Source organism: Salvelinus fontinalis, chromosome 15, assembly GCF_029448725.1.
Source record: "Salvelinus fontinalis isolate EN_2023a chromosome 15, ASM2944872v1, whole genome shotgun sequence".
Lineage (NCBI taxonomy): Eukaryota > Metazoa > Chordata > Actinopteri > Salmoniformes > Salmonidae > Salvelinus > Salvelinus fontinalis.
In genome coordinates this window covers 35,139,172-35,157,037 of record NC_074679.1, presented here as the reverse complement: position 1 = coordinate 35,157,037, position 17,866 = coordinate 35,139,172, and the positions used below count along the sequence as shown (strand labels likewise).

Sequence of the window (17,866 nt, the reverse complement as noted above, 5' to 3'; positions counted from 1 at the left end):
AAATCATTAGTGACCACCGTTACAGCTTCGATAAGGCCTGGCAAATATATATATGTAACACAATGCATGTGTTGGAGATTCACTAGTATAACTCATAGACCGAGCAATATCACAACTCAAAAGCTGTCCCAGAGCCTGTGTTTAATGTGAAGATATAATTATGCTAACTCTTCATACCTCTTACCTTCCCTCAGGTGTGATGATGCCTGCATGACCTACATAGATGTTTTTTTGGCACACTCTCTCTATGATAACTAGACAGGAATGGAAAATATCGCATGGCACAAATTTTGGACCCGGGCTAGTAGAAATTGTTGTCCAGTAGCTCGGCTGCCATGTGCCCAAAAGTTCCATCCATGTAGCTAGATACTATACATTGTGCTAACCCTGGTGAACTCTCCTCGGGTGTGTATATGGCGCTTACCTGGATGTTCTTTGGCACACTCTCCCTCTCTCCGTCCACCCCAGGGATGTGTGTTCCAGTGTTGGAGCGTGGCTCCAGCCAGAAGGACACCAGCCAGCGGATGAAGATGACCCGGGCATTGAGGAGGCTCTCCTTAGTGCAGTACACTGCCTCGTTGGTCTCTGGGTCTTTCTTCACCACACTGTAGTAAGGCTTTGGTCTCATTGATGGAACCTCTGGAGGGGGGACAGACAGAGAGGGTGAATAGAGAATAAGGATGTAACGCTAATCCCCTTCTCACACCATTGTGCTACCCGTACTGTGCTGGCTCTGATATTTTCTTACCAGCATGGTTTAAGCGTATGGTCATATCAAATTATATTGGTCGCATACACATATTTAGCACATGTTATTGCGGGTGTAGCGAAATGCTTGTGTTCCTAGCTCCAACGGTGCAGTCATATCTAACAACACACAATACATAAAGCTAAAATGAAAAGAATGAAGAAATATAGAAGTATTAGGACGAGCAACGTCGAAAAATGTATGTATAACACGGCTCAGTAGTGTCAAAAAGGTTATCAATTGACTTCTATGCACACTGCACCACTATAGTATAATGCAAAACAAAAAAAATCAGCTAAAAATCAGTTTCTGTTTGTTTATCTCATACTAATTCAGATGTTATTCTCACCCAGTATGGGATGGTACAAACTGGTCTCCTTGGAAAAGTTGGGGAATATGTGCGGCAGGTAATATTTCTTGAAGTTTCCAAACAGGAATGCGAAGCCCTTCTCGTGGTTGTCTTTGCACTTCCACTCCAGACTTTTGGCCTGCAGGTTGTAAGACAACAACAGGGTGATTCTCATGAAATTGGTACTTGACAACAAAAAATAATACTAAATAAATATTAAAATTTAAAAAATCTTACCATAATACCTCGTGGATCACGATCTGTATTTATCGAATTCATAACTATTGTTATGTTTACTGATCAGATATTATGCATTTTACAACAATTTCTACAACTACCGACGCCAAAATTATCATTACCACAACAGTTTTTGAAGTCCCAAAAAGTTATCCGAATCAATTTCTAATATTTTTAACATTGCTCACCTAATGAAAAGGCCTGAGTTAAACAAATATACTGAACAAAAATATAAATGAAACATGTAGTGTTGGTCCATATTATAAAATATTATTTCTCTCAAATTTTGTAAACAAATTTGTTTACATCCCTGTTAGTGAGTATTTCACCTTTGACAAGATAATCCATCCACCTGACAGGTGGGGAATATTAAGAAGCTGATTAAACAGCATGATCATTACACAGGTGCAGCTTGTGATGGGGACAATAAAAGGCCACTAAAATGTGCAGTTGTCACACAGTATACTGAGGAGTATTTCTGTCTGTAATAAAGTCCTTTTGTGGGGAAAACTTTGTGACTGGCTGGGCCTGGCTCCCCAGCGGGTGGGCCTGGCTCCCCAGCGGGTAGGTCTATGCCCTTCCAGGCCCAGTCATGTGAAATCCATACAGTGCATTCGGTAAGTATTTAGACCCCGTGACTTTTTCCACATTTTGTTACATTATAGACTAATTCTAAAATGGATTAAAGACAAACATTCTTCAATCTACACACAGCACCCCAAAATGACAAAGCAAAAAAAGGTTTTTAGAAATCTTCGCAAATTATTTCAAAATAAGAAAAAGAAATACCTTATCTACATAAGTATTCAGACCCTTTGCTAAGAGACTCGAAATTGAGCTCAGGTGCATCCTGTTTTAAATGATCATCCTTGAGATGTTTCTCCAACTTGATTAGAGTCCACCTGTGGTAAATTCAATTGATTGGACATGATTTGGAAAGGCATGCACCTGTATGTATAAGGTCCCACAGTTGATAGTGCATGCCAGACCAAAAACAAAGAGGTCAAAAGGAATTGTCCGTAGTGCTCCGAGACAGGATTGTGTCGAGGCACAGATCTGGGGAAGGTTAACAAAAAATGTCTGCAGCATTGATGGTCCCCAGGAACACAGTGGCCTCCATCATTCTTAAATGGAAGAAGATTGGAACCACCAAGACTCTTCCTAGAGCTGGCTGCCCGGCCAAACTGAGCTATCAGGGAAGGGCCTTGGTCAGGGAGGTGACCGAGAACCCGATGGTCACTCTGACGGAGATCCAGAGTTCCTCTGTGGAGAAGAGAAGACCTTCCAGAAGGACAACCATCTCTGCAGCACTCCACCAATCAGACCTAAATGGTAGAGTGGCCAGACGGAAGCCACTCCTCAGTAAAAGGCACATGACAGCCCGCTTGGAGTTTGCTAAAAGGCACCTAAAAAAAACTCAGACCATGAGAAACAAGATTCTCTAGTCAGATGAAACCAAGATTGAACTCTTTGGCCTGAATGCCAAGTGTCACGTCTGGAGAAAACCTGGCATCATCCCTACAGTGAAGCATGGTAGTGGCAGCATCATGCTGTGGGGATGTTTCTCAGCGGCAGGGACTGGGAGACTAGTCAGGACAAAGGGAAAGATAAAAACGGAGCAAAGTACAGAGAGATCCTTGATGAAAACCTGCTCCAGAGCACTCAGGACCTCAGACTGAGGAGAAGTTTCACCTTCCAACAGGACAACAACCCTAAGCACACAGTCAAGACAACGCAGGAGTGGCTTCGGGATAAGTTTCTGAATGTCCTTGAGTGGCTTAGTCGGAGCCTGGACTTGAACCCAATCTAACGTCTCTGGAGACCTGAAAATAGCTGTGCAGCAATGCTCCCCATCCAACCCGACAGAGCTTGAGAGGATCTGCAGAGAAGAATGTGAGAAACTCCCAAAATACAGGAGTGCCAAGTTTGTAGCATCATACCCAAGAAGACTCAAGGTTGTAATCACTGCCAAAGGTCCTTCAACAAAGTACTGAGTAAAGGGCTTGAATACTTATATAAATGTGATATTTCCAGGTTTATGGTTTGTCATTATGGGGTATTATGTGTAGATTGATGAGGGAAAAAATATTTAATCCATTTTAGAATAATGTGGAGAAAGTCAAGGGGTCTGAATACATTCATTAGGGCCTAATGAATGTATTTATATTGATATGAACTGTAACTCAGTAAAATCTTTGAAATTGTTGCATGTTGTGTTTATATTTTTGTTCAGTGTATATTTAAAATGTATTTTGCCATTTCTCTTATTACCACAACCTTTTGTGAATCTCTTCTGTTATAATAGCTTGTGTACAGATGTTATTTTTAAATGGTGGGGTTGCTCTTTGCTGAGAACACAAACTCTAGATAGTGGCTTTATATACCCATATTTATTGACAACCAATCAAATGATTTTTTACAAAAAAATCTATACAATAGGTGTAAGCAGTGGTCCTAGTAAATAATTGAAGTTACCAGCACAGCACACCCACTGATTATATCTTACTAGAATTAGCTTATTATCATTACCGAAATGAAGGTTCGTATTACCGAAATGGACCTAAAAATGATCCAGTAATGAGAAAGTTGTGTTTCGGTAACGAGAGACCCTTAGCTCAATCTGAAAGTAATAGGAGACAGCCATTATCAGTCAGCAAACAGTTGACCACATTACTAAAGCCCATTCATGCCTCCATGTTGGTAAGGTAATGGTTCTCTAAGTTTTCCCCAAGTGGGTGTTTGAGAATAAGATAATAATTCTGGAGGCATATAAGTGAAGAAATTACATTAACTTGTGCTCATCTAAGGACTACTTCTCTAGAAGATGCATGGATAAAACTTTATTTAAAAAAATAAAGCAACTTGAAAAAGTGTTACGGTATTGAGAAATATGACAAGACTTTATTTTACTTAAAAATTATAGTTTAATGTAAACTTCAACTAGTATACAATTTGTATGATTTATGGACAAACCACAGCAACATTGTGTTTTTCGAAAGTAAAATTGTATAAAATAACTGAAGAATTTAATCTGGACGCATTTCGGTAATGAGAATTTGGAGGTGGAAATGTACAAAATTGAGGTGTATTCAAAATAAGACACTGTACCATAAACTAAGCATCTTAGCCTTCAGAATGATAGTTGATTGTTGCAGATGCATCATGGTTTTCTAACACTATTTGCTACTGCCATGGTTACAACTGGTTTCATGAGAACACCCTCAACACAACAACAAGAGACTACTGTTAACAAAGAATAATAGACAGGACAAGAGACAAGCAGGGAGAGGAGGCTTTGTCTGGGAAAGCCACGGAGAGAGAAAGCAGCACAGCCATTAGCTCAGTGAGTGTGTGTCAGTGTACAGTACACTGCAGCGAAAGCATGCAGATGCAAAATGTAATGGGTGTCAGTGTGTTGCTAACAGCTTAGCTTATTCCACTGTCCAACCTCCCCAAACTGAGCTTGAACCAGTGATCCTCTGCTTCGCAACACACGTGACCGTGCTCCTTGACAACGTTGTAATGGGTTGAGCCACCCAAAACGGTACTGATTGGATGGCTCCATCCGCAACATTTCAAGCTAGCAGTAAAGTGGGCCTTTACGGCACGTTCTTAACTCCGTTACACAAGCTTATTTAAAATGATGTAAGCCACTTTTCAGGGGGTTACCGTCGTTTGCACTTGCAAACAGACAGAAGGCCATGTCAAAAGGCTTGCCGGTAGGTAGTAGGTAATGCTGCATCCACGCCAAGCATGTTAGCAGTGTTAGTAATAAAGGGAAGAGTACCTGGTTTACCATGTATTTCAGAAGAGCCTCTAGAAAGTATCCTGTGAGGTCTTCCTGGCCCTTATCCCCTGACTGTGGAGGAACCAGGGGACTGATCTCTTCTGGAGTCACTTGAGCTAAAGGAATGGAAGAGAAAGGAACAAAAGCAGCAGAATCAGCACCTTGAGCGGTACACCCACAGTTATGTGTTCAATAATTTGGTACCTGTATGACTATTAAATTTGAAATAGGCCATATCAGTTTGAATATGAAATATTTGTTGGGTTGCCCTCAAGCTTCTTCCTAATAACATGTCATGAACAAGGTAACAGGTTTAGAGACAAAGCATTAATACTGACTCTCCTGAAAGCTGAGAGGAGGGTTCACCAGGTTGTCCAGGGTACGGGGTCCAAGCTCTGACTGAGGGGATGGGAAGCCAGGGATCAGACAGGCAAATATCCATAGTTGCTCTCTTAGTGCGTTACCCTGCAGGGCCTGCATCCATAGCAGGAACAGACGCACACCCTCCCTTCGGATCTACAGGGGAGAAAGAAAGAGAGTCAGGGACATTCTCATAGAAATCGACTCTAGTCAGTCTATTTCTATGAGCATACCATTACCAAATGCACACAGCAGTTGACACCATTGCAAAATAGGAAGAGAACAGAAAAACAGGAAGACTATTACAAAAACAAAAGTTGTACATTAATCAGAGGCAAGTTGGCTACTGGCGATGCTACTGACGAGTGAAGGACCAATATGATATACCTTTAAAGAGTTCCCAGTGTGCAACAGCTTCTTTAGGATGAGGCCTGTGAGGGGAGAACAATTCATATTAACCAGAATATGAATAACCAGCAACCCCCCCCCCCCCCCCCCAGTACTACAGCACATGTCAGAGTACTCGGTCAGACCTAGGAGACCCTCATCCCCAGGTCCATGGCATTCTCTGTCTTTCTCTGGGTGGCCTTTGTATCCAACTGCACAGTGGTCTCAGTGCAGTGGAAAAGGAGAGACCACCTAGTGGAGGGGTGAGGAGAGGGCAGCGCTGCGCACTACTCTCCTTCCGTTCTCACTCCAAACGCATGTTTGTTACAAATCATGTAGGAAATCAATTACCTACAGCCAGAACTAAGAGACATTGGCAAGGGAGGAGTGTGTGGGCCCAATACCCATGTAACTGGCTTAACCTGATTTCAAACACATGATGGGACCAAATGTCTGATGAGGTAAAAATCTAGAGACCAAAAAAAATAAAAAACACACTCGCACTCCCACTAACGTGAACACGTACCGGTAGCTGATAAAGACGTCCACACTCACAATGGCACAACATGTACAAGGGCCTAGTATAAATGTACCTATGCTGTGGAACTGCCATCGTCCGTGTATTCGCTCTGGTAGGAGTTGCAGAATCTTCTGTAAACAGAACATAAATTACAACAGTCAGAAACGGTATTTAAGTCAGTGGCGGTATTACTACCGTGTTGAAACAAAATAATCTATCTTGGTTGTGGAATATATGGGCAATTATCCAAGTAGTCTGTCAGACGCCTCGCCTCTCTGTCATGGATGAGGTAACCAGCTAAGCGGTAGATATCTCAAGAAGAAGAACATGAGGCAACCTGGGAGAGGTGAGTTGAAGACACACCTTCCCATGGACATCTTTGAAAGACAAGGGAGGGGTGAACATAAACCTACATTACAATAGTTTGACTAATCCCACACATTTCAACACCCGAAACAGGCAGCCTAACGGTTAAGAGGCCAGAACAGTAACTGATAGGTCGCTGGTTCGAATCCCCGAGCCGACTTGGGGACAAATCTGCTGATGTGCCCTTGAGCAAGGCACTTAACCCCAATTCCTCCTGTAAATCGCTCTGGATAAGAGCGTCTGCTAAAAGACTACAATGTAACTGTACTTAAGCCCTGTCACTCTGACACTCAATTCTCTCAGGGAATTGGCAGTGATCTTAGTTGTGAGGTTTCAAAGTTTATTTGTCACGTGCACATGATAGAGCAGGTGTAAAACAGCACAGTGAAATGCTTACTTGCAAGCTCAACTGCAGCATGTGGACTTGGCCCTCCCTGTAAGTAGACTATGAAGATGTAATGCCACATGACTCGTTCACACCCCATGTCAACTGATAAAAGGCCATTAGCTGTTTGGCAAACAAACCCATTTTGTTTGGACCAAAAACCAGCCTCTCAGTTCAACGCATGTGTCCATAAATATCACACACGTGCCTAAGTCATCTTAAATACTTATTGTCAAAGTGTGAGATCATGTAGATCCTTGAAATCTAAACAGAACATCTTGCTACAAGCCTTGAGGCCTCAGTGAATGTAGCCTCCAGTCTAATAACATCCCGTGGCCAGGCATATGCCTGTGTGTGTGTGTTTCAATGGCTCCACACTCAAGGTCTGGGGGATATTTCACACATGGGGATTGAGGAGTTAACAAGCCAACTTTAGAAAACATTCAGAAGCACCCTAATCTCTGATTTACAGTAGCCTACACACTAACCTGCTTAGGCTAACCCTCCGATACACCTACTCCATTCTACTTTCTAGGAATTCTGTGCATTATCGACCAATCAAGTCAGATGCCATCACTCAAGAATTGTGACATTTAAAACAACCCCTCAATATTTCAGAAGTAACAGTCTTACCTCAAATATGAATAGAATGGAGTCAAGTTCTTCCCTTTGCGATTTGTGACCTACAAAAGAGAAGTGAATGTGAGGAAGTGACTGAAACAATACCTGTGTCAGGCCAACCAACCAGAGTATTCTTGACCTTGTATTCTCACCTTTTTGTTTGAGACTGACTTCAATGGTGACAAAGTTCTCAAAGAACACATAGTAGATGTGAGAGTAGTACTGGTCAAAGAAGTGCTTCAGATCCCCCGACTCAGCATTTTCTGCAGAGAGAGAGTGAGAGAAAGAGCGAGAGAGAGGGGTCAGGTCACATGGTCAGAACAAGCTTATGGCCCTACTGTAGCTGTAACTGTACTTCGAAGTGGAGTCAGCCAGTCACTGCTTATTCTCAGCCATTTTCCCGCCCGTTATCAATTACTTCAGAGCTATCCGCCTCGAGGGGCTATTAACCCAAATAAAGAACACAACACTTCCACAACAACGGTAGTGGTGGACAAACACGTAGCAATGTGACCTTGACATCGTAAGCCAAGGCTCGGAGAATTCCAGTTGACCGACGAGTGTTTATGGTCTCATGTGACACACACAGACGGTGATAATAGGGGTGAACACTCAGAGGCACCGGACCCCTGGCACTGTCCTGGCTGAGTGGGCACACGCACATCAGGGTTTCCGTTAACCGGTAACAGCTGGCTTTTGGACAATATTTCTTTATAGAAAAGCAGAAAAATACAATTTCCACCAGCCAATTGTCCGAGAGAAGAAGAACATTAAATAGCAAAATAATATTTTTTTGGCCTATTCATTGATGGAAATACATTTGACTGGTCGTGCTTATCAGTCTATAGGTTCATTTGAATAATTTGGGGGAATTAAATTGCCGTGACTGTAGACTACATATTCGCTATGTAGACTATCACATTTGTACGGCATACAGATCTGTCAGACAGCGCGAGTGCTGCTGCTGCAGCATTTTAAACAGCAAATGCACAGGGAACGGAAGGCAGGCTTCATTAGTGCCTCACAAAACACTTTGCAATGAGCTGGAGGCAGTACCCATTTTGAAAACATGTATTTAATTTAGAGGTTGACCGATTATGATTTTTCAACGCTGATACCGATTATTGGAGGGACAAAAAAGCCGAAACCGATTAAATCGGACGATTTTTTAAATTTATTTGTAATAATGACAATCACAACATTACTGAATGAACACTTATTTTAACTTATTATGATACATCAATGAAATCAATTTAGCCTCAAATAATGAAACATGTTCAATTTGGTTTAAATAATGCAAAAACAAAGTGTTGGAGAAGAAAGTAAAAGTGCAATACGTGCCATGTAAGAAAGCTAACGTTTAAGTTCCTTGCTCAGAACATGAGAACATATGAAAGCTGGTGGTTCCTTTTAACATGAGTATTCAATATTCCCAGGTAAGAAGTTTTAGGTTGTAGTTATTATAGGAATTATAGGACTATTTCTCTCTATACGATTTATATTTCATATACCTTTGACTATTGGATGTTCTTATAGCCAGTGTAACAGTATAGCTTCCGTCCCTCTCCTCGCCGCTACTTGGGCTCGAACCAGGAACACGTCGCCAACAGCCACCCAGCGTTACCCATGCAGAGCAAGGGGAACAACTACTCCAAGTCTCAGAGCGAGTGACGTCACCGATTGAAACGCTATTAGCGCACACCCCGCTAACTAGCTAGCCATTTCACATCGGTTACACCAGCCTAATCTCAGGAGTTGATAGGCTTGAAGTCATAAACAGCACAATGCTTGAAGCATTGCGAAGAGCTGCTGGAAAACGCACGAAAGTGCTGTTTGAATGAATGCTTACGAGCCTGCCGTTGCCTACCATCGCTCAGTCAGACTGCTCTATCAAATCACAGACTTAATTATAACATAACACACAGAAATACGAGCCATAGGTCATTAATATGGTCGAATCCGGAAACTATCATCTCGAAAACAAAACGTTTATTCTTTCAATGAAATACGGAACCGTTCCGTATTTTATCTAACGGGTGGAATTCATAAGTCTAAATATTCCTGTTACATTGCACAACCTTCAATGTAAGGTTATAATTACGTAAAATTCTGGCAAATTAGTTAGCAATGAGCCAGGCGGCCCAAACTGTTGCATATACCCTGACTCTGCGTGCAATGAACGCAAGAGAAGTGACACAATTTCACCTGGTTAATATTGCCTGCTAACCTGGATTTATTTTAGCTAAATATGCAGGTGTAAAAATACATACTTCTGTGTATTGATTTTAAGAAAGGCATTGATGTTTATGGTTAGGTACACGTTGGCGCAACGATAGTCCTTTTTCGCAAATGAGCACCGCATCGATTATATGCAACGCAGGACACGCTAGATAAACTAGTAATATCATCAACCATGTGTTGTGATAGTGATTATGATTGTTTTGATTGATTGTTTTTTATAAGATAAGTTTAATGCTAGCTAGCAACTTACCATGGGTTCTTACTGCATTCGCGTAACAGGCAGGCTTCTCGTGAGGCAGGTGGTTAGAGCGTTGGAATAGTTAACCCTAAGGTTGCAAGATCGAATCCCTGAGCTGACAAGGTAAAAATCTGTCGTTCTGCCCCTGAACAAGGCAGTTAACCCTCTGTACCTAGGCCGTCATTGAAAATAAGAATGTGTTCTTAACTGACTTGCCTAGTTAAATAAAGGTGTACAAAAACTAAAATAAAACATTTTTTAAAATAAATTGGCATCCAAAATTACCAATTTCTGATTGTTATGAAAACTTGAAATCGGCCCCAATTAAAATCGGCCATTCAGATTAATCAGTCGACCTCTATTTTAATTGTTTGAAACCTGAATGTTTTACTACATATGAGGCATTTCTTACTTTGCTTCAAAGTAGCCTAGCCAAAATCAGACCATTTCCATGGAGGCAATTATTTTACCACCCAGTAGCCAAATGCACAATCCTAGTCATATTAGCAACCCATGCTAGTTGTTGCATATTGGATCTCACTTCTTTCTAAATTACTATCGGATCTTTTCATCTCTGTCACAGGAAAACGCTGGCATGTGCTGTGCGCTTTGACACCTGTGTTTTCCCATTAATTGCATTATGGAACAAACATTCACACAAAGCCTACTGTCTAGTGCGCATTGCTGCGCTTATGTGAAGAAATAATAGTTGATCAACATTTTAAGCTAAATGTTCCAATCTTTTGCATCCGACTCGTCGCTTTTAACTTTTCTTTATGTAGCCTAGGCCTACTGGTTGTACGCATTTAGGATCTAGGCTATCGCCCCACAACTGTCCCAGAGTCTATTTGGAATTTCTTTCTCGACAAGCTGACCAATAGAATAGGTACACTTTTCTACTATGGGGGATAGTACATTGACAGAAGCTACTTATTTTTCTGTTTGTTGCTCATCTTGTTGGCTGAGAAAAAGTTAATGTGGACAGTTATTCTATTACCTTCAAAGTGCGCATCAGAATTCGGTAAGACGGACCGCACATTGTTGCATCCTTGACTTGCATGTTCTGTTAATATGAATTACTATAATCTAAATGTGATTTCTGACATTATCTGAGTACAGTTGGTGGATGCGGTAATCTGGTTACGCACCCAATGCATATGGGGTCAGGTACATTTCTCAAAATGTCCAGTAAATTAAAATGCTGTCGGTCAAATGTCCGGTGCCACATTTTGCTAACGGAAACCCTGACACACATACACACAGATCATAGGGAGAGAAGCTCAGAGGCTTCTGACCCCTGGCTGAGTGTCAGATGGTCAGTATAACAACGAATTAGCCTTGAGGATCTGCCTGCTGCCTATCCAAAATGAATTGACACACTAATCAGCCAGGGAGGGTCTTCTGGAGGACGTTGCCAGGACAGTGTTGAGAAGCTTGCCAGTGGGAAAACACTACAGGAATAGGGAGACACATGGAAGCATCCGTCCTCCCTTCCTTTCCAGTCTTACTGAACACTGGAGAATCTCAGCAAAGAGGCTTTTAAATCCCCCATGACATGATTTACCCCTGTAATCCTGAACAGACCCAGAGAGGAGAGGATGGACAAATCAGGAAGAGAGGATGTGTGATTTAGCGAACCGTTTGTAAAATATTTCCAACAGTCATTTTTTCCTCGTCTGAATAATTAGAAAATCATATTAAAAGCCACACAGTGAGTGTTGCCTTCCCTTCTCATATAATGTGCAAACGTCATTCAGGAGTTGAGAACCAATTTGAGGACAAATTCTGGAAACGCTCTCACTGGTGCCACACGCGCAGACACATCAACAGGCTCCAAGAGCTCTTCTCTGACCTCTAAGGGATACGGCGCATATCTCGCATAACTGATGGGACAGACTCTGAACTAGAAGTCGACCCATTATGATTTTTCAACACCGATACCGATTATTGGAGGACCAAAAAAGCCGATACCGATTAATCGGCCAATTTTTTTAGATGTATTTGTAATAATGACAATTACAACAATACTGAATGAACACTTATTTTAACTTAATATAATACATCAATAAAATAAATTTTGCCTCAAATAAATACTGAAACATGTTCAATTTGGTTTAAATAATGCAAAAACAAAGTGTGCAAGTCAAGGATGCAACAATGTGCGGTCCGTCTTACCGAATTCTGATGCGCACTTTGAAGGTAATAGAATAACTGTCCATATGAACTTTTTCTCAGCCAACAAGATGAGCAACAAACAGAAAAATAAGTAGCTTCTGTCAATGTACTATCCCCCATAGTAGAAAAGTGTACCTATTCTATTGGTCAGCTTGTTGTGGGGCGATAGCCTAGATCCCAAATGCGTACAACCAGTAGGCCTAGGCTACATAAAGAAAAGTTAAAAGCGACGAGTCGGATGCAAAAGATTGGAACATTTAGCTTAAAATATGACTAGGATTGTGCATTTGGCTACTGGATGGTAAAATAATTGCCTCCATGGAAATGGTCTGATTTTGGCTAGGCTACTTTGAAGCAAAGTAAGAAATGCCTCATATGTAGTAAAACATTCAGGTTTCAAACAATTAAAATAGAGGTCGACTGATTAATCTGAATGGCCGATTTTAATTAGGGCTAGTTACGGATTTCAAGTTTTCATAACAATCAGAAATTTGTCATTTTGGATGCCAATTTATCTTTAAAAATGTTTTATTTTAGTTTTTGTACACCTTTATTTAACTAGGCAAGTCAGTTAAGAACACATTCTTATTTTCAATGACGGCCTAGGTACAGTGGGTTAACTGCCTTGTTCAGGGGCAGAACGACAGATTTTTACCTTGTCAGCTCAGGGATTCGATCTTGCAACCTTAGGGTTAACTATTCCAGCGCTCTAACCACCTGCCTCACGAGAAGCCTGCCTGTTACGCGAATGCAGTAAGAACCCATGGTAAGTTGCTAGCTAGCATTAAACTTATCTTATAAAAAACAATCAATCAATCACAATCACTATCACAACACATGGTTGATGATATTACTAGTTTATCTAGCGTGTCCTGCGTTGCATATAATCGATGCGGTGCGCATTCGCGAAACAGGACTGTCGTTGCGCCAACGTGTACCTAACCATAAACATCAATGCCTTTCTTAAAATCAATACACAGAAATATATATTTTTAAACCTGCATATTTAGCTAAAAGAAAACCAGGTTAGCAGGCAATATTAACCAGGTGAAATTGTGTCACTTCTTTTGCGTTCATTGCACGCAGAGTCAGGGTATATGCAACAGTTTGGGCCGCCTGGCTCATTGCGAACTAATTTGCCAGAATTTTACGCAATATTGACATAACATTGAAGGTTGTGCAATGTAACAGGAATATTTTGACTTATGGATGCCACCCGTTAGATAAAATACGTTACGGTTCCATATTTCATTGAAAGAATAAATGTTTTGTTTTCGAGATGATAGTTTCCGGATTCGACCATATTAATGACCTATGGCTCGTATTTCTGTGTGTTATGTTATAATTAAGTCTGTGATTTGATAGAGCAGTCTGACTGAGCGATGGTAGGCACCAGCAGGCTCATAAGCATTCATTCAAACAGCACTTTCGTGCGTTTTGCAGCAGCTCTTCGCAATGCATCAAACATTGTGCTGTTTATGACTTCAAGCCTATCAACTCCCGAGATTAGGCTGGTGTAACCGATGTGAAACGGCTAGCTAGTTAGCGGGGTGCGCGCTAATAGCGTTTCAATCGGTGACGTCACTCGCTCTGAGACGTGGAGTAGTTGTTCCCCTTGCTCTGCATGGGTAACGCTGGGTGGCTGTTGGCGACGTGTTCCTGGTTCGAGCCAAGGTAGCGGCGAGGAGAGGGACGGAAGCTGTACTGTTACAGTGGCTATAAGAACATCCAATAGTCAAAGGTATATGAAATACAAATCGTATAGAGAGAAATAGTCCTATAATAACTACAACCTAAAACTTCTTACCTGGGAATATTGAATACTCATGTTAAAAGGAACCACCAGCTTTCATATGTTCTCATGTTCTGAGCAAGGAACTTAAACGTTAGCTTTCTTACATGGCACATCTTGCACTTTTACTTTCTTCTCCAACACTTTGTTTTTGCATTATTTAAACCAAATTGAACATGTTTCATTATTTATTTGAGGCTAAATTGATTTTATTAATGTATCATATTAAGTTAAAATAAGTGCATTCAGTATTGTTGTAATTGGCATTATTACAAATAAAAAAATGTTTTATTTTTTAAAATCGGCATCAGCTTTTTTGCACCTCCAATAATTGGTATCAGCGTTGAAAAATCATAAATCGGTCGACCTCTAGTTTTGTCCAACATGTCTCGTCCACCTGGCCGTGCTGCTGCTCCTGTTTCAACTGTTCTGCCTGCGGCTATGAAACCCTGACCTGTTCACTGTGATTACTATTATTTGACCGTGCTGGTCATTTATGAACATTTGAACATCTTGCCCATGTTCTGTTAAAATCTCCACCCAGCACAGCCAGAAGAGGACTGGCCACCACTCATAGCCTGGTTCCTCTAGGTTTCGGCCTTTCTAGGGAGTTTTTCCTAGCCACCGTGCTTCTACACCTGTATTGCTTGCTGTTTGGGGTTTTAGGCTGGGTTTCTGTACAGCACTTTGATATATCAGCTGATGTAAGAAGGGCTATTTAAATACATTTGGTTTGATTTGATTTAAAACGGAACCCCGCTCTCAAAATCCAGCTTCCTCAGCTGGCCCAGTTGTGTGCCAGAACTGTTCCGTCCTGAACAATAGCCTAGCTTGGGGAAGGGAAGGGGACATGTTCTTGTTGACTTTCTCTGCAGAGATAGCAACAGGCAGAACCACTATTCCACCTCCAAAATAGAACACACGGAAGAGAAAAGTCTCCTTATCAGATAGGCTAGTGCCTGCATCTAAAATTGCACCCTATTCATAACTTCTGACCTAGAATTCTGGTCAAAAGTAGTGCACAATAGGGAATAGTGTGCCATTTGGGAAGCACACAGTTTGTAGAAAAGAGCAGCGTCAGGCGGGTAAGAACACTTAGGAGAGACTAATGGCCCGCTCTCTCTTTCTCGCTCCCTGGTCATGTTTACATGAAGAATGTAGTCAGCAGCACTAAGCCTCTGTCTATAGCACAGAAATATACTACTGCGATTAGGAACATTGACTAGGTCCAACCATACACATTGTCTGTCTGGATTTGTTCTTTTGACATGGTGGTAGTACTAGTACCATTCAAACCTAAATGATGCATTCAGACCAGTGCCTGGCTCCGACATCACTATGGCTGCACCCAAATGCCCCCCTATTGCCTATACAGTGAACTACGTTTGACCAAAGCCCATATGGTTCTGCACTGTATAGGAATAGGGCAACATTTGGTACACAGATTATGGTAGTTACAACAGAAGAGGGCCCCATTCATTTTATGAAATAGCTAACTTCAAGATATCCTAATAATAATAATAATAATCTTGAGCTCATTGGATTGTATGTTACAGCCTCATTTTGGTAGCGTGATGTCCACTGTTGTCTAGAGCTGCTCTCTGATAGGCTAATAGAATTAAACAGCATCTGACTGTAAATAAAAGGCAATAAAGAACAGGGCGTTGACTTGACATTATCAACTCCTCATTCCCAAAGACACAGACAGGCAGATGTTTTTCTGAGTTAGGCTACCACTTGCCAATTGCCATAATGTTTAGTCTACTGCTGCTTGAAATTATCGCCATTTGATAACTAGACCCCCCACCCCTCTATTCGTTTATTTCAATTGAAGATTTTGGTTAAAGAAACTGTTCTGTGAAAATATCACTTTAAAAAAGTTTATTCTCTGTTAATGCATATCCGAATGTTGTTGACTCATCCCATACGCATGTGGCCAAAGCATGAATTCGAGAACAAAAAAACACTTCAAGTTCCCCACCTCAAATTTATATCTCAAACAGAGAGATTCTAAAAAAGCTTGCTATTTCCTAAAAGGATGATGTCATCCTCCTGAGGAGGATGCTGTCTGATGAGGAGTCCACTTGCACAAATGTTTTCAATGACCGATATACACCCACACCATTCTATTGTTGGGGTACACCCACACCATTCCAACACAGAAAAGCTACTTTTTAAACATAGTTAATTGCAATATTTTGGAAGAAAACTATTTCACTCACATTGTTATTTATTGTAGGTTCATATTTCATAGAAATCAGGAAACACTGGACAGTTACTTTAAAGAAGCCCTGGATGTGGATTAAGCTACGGGAAACACTGACATAGGTTACACATCATGTGTGGCGTCATGCCTGAAGCTTGTCCTCTATGGCTCAGCTGCCATTACGGTCAGGTAGCCACACTTCTCTCTATTAGGCCGAGCCTATATCCTCAACATGTTTGCGTGATTCTTATCTGGGCCTGAAATTCCCCATGGATAGTGTGCGTGTCAGGGCACACCCATCCCACTTTCCACAGAGTGCAGTTCCTAGCCTACTCCCTCCTCCTTAGGTAAACTGAAGCCACTGTAGGTGTACACTCTGTGCAGCACTAAAAACCAGGGAACAATACCACTACTTTTGAAATAAAATGTGCATTTACAGTTACCTAGCTAAAGCACAGCACTCAAGTCATGTCTTTAGACTGTCACAATTAACGTATTTTTGCTAGATACTACAGTTGTGATATTAGCCTATAATTTTACATGAATTAACCTACACAATGTTTTCTTAATTCATCAACAACAAATAAGATGAAACGCTAGGCCTAACATCTAATTTAAAACATTACATTATTACACAGCATGTGGCTGTTGTTTCTCAGCAGCACACACGCCTCTCCAAACTCTGCTATTGGCACAGCAGCACAGTGACACGATGACAGTCTGTGCTCCCACAGTAGTTGCTGTACTGGGGGACAATGGAAACAGGAAACCTGGTAACGGCATTGAACACAATAGAGGAAATGGGTTCATGAGATGGAACTGCAATGTTTCACTCACAAGTCACAATGCCATGAAGCTTTCATCTTTTTCAGAGCTACTGCAAAACCAACATCATTCAACCATCTACTCTATTTCCACTCAAGAGCATTTTTTTAAAAAGCCTTTGAACAGACCATGCAACAAGGGGGCCTGTGGCTTTAAACTCAGGACCCTTTGAGAATATAGTATTGCAATTCCATGATAAGAGTGATTCTGGGACTTGAGCTGTGTTTCAATACTCATACTAACCGCACTAACTGTACTATTTGTGATGTGAATTGAGTACATAGTATGCTTATTGATCATAGTATGTCAAAAGTTCCCGGATGTCATACTAAATTCGTCAAAATAAGACGTATACGCGTAGGCTTCACATTGTTTTTAGATTTGAAGAAATTGGCCGAAAATATGCAGCCGAAGTACGAGAGTGGATACAAATTCATTGCTTTAAGTAATTATGACAAATGTTAAGAAAATATTGAGTAATGTAATGACTTCTAAAATAAAGTTACCTTACACGTTATGTTTGCTTACAATTTGTTAGCTATGTTGTCTTTACGAACCACATAACATATCATTACAGCAGTATGTACCGTTTGTTAGCTAGCTACCTAACGGTAAGGTTAGTTGGCTAC

General features: G+C 41.1%; 1 protein-coding gene across 10 annotated transcripts in view; it reads right to left on the bottom strand.

Moving 5' to 3' along the window:
* Nucleotides 1-17,866, bottom strand: part of LOC129811867 (ral GTPase-activating protein subunit alpha-1-like) — an 80,745-nt gene that overhangs the window by 54,101 nt on the left and 8,778 nt on the right. For 9 of the 10 annotated variants that reach the window (XM_055863553.1, XM_055863556.1, XM_055863558.1 and 6 more), the window contains exons 2-9: nt 7,913-8,023; nt 7,773-7,822; nt 6,462-6,519; nt 5,869-5,912; nt 5,460-5,637; nt 5,122-5,237; nt 1,098-1,236; nt 425-639 (exon numbers count right to left, since the gene is read on the bottom strand). In XM_055863553.1, coding sequence (XP_055719528.1) covers nt 425-639; nt 1,098-1,236; nt 5,122-5,237; nt 5,460-5,637; nt 5,869-5,912; nt 6,462-6,519; nt 7,773-7,822; nt 7,913-8,023 — 911 coding nt within the window. The remainder of the gene's footprint in view (nt 1-424; nt 640-1,097; nt 1,237-5,121; nt 5,238-5,459; nt 5,638-5,868; nt 5,913-6,461; nt 6,520-7,772; nt 7,823-7,912; nt 8,024-17,866) is intronic. The other variant, XM_055863555.1, reaches the window with a different exon arrangement.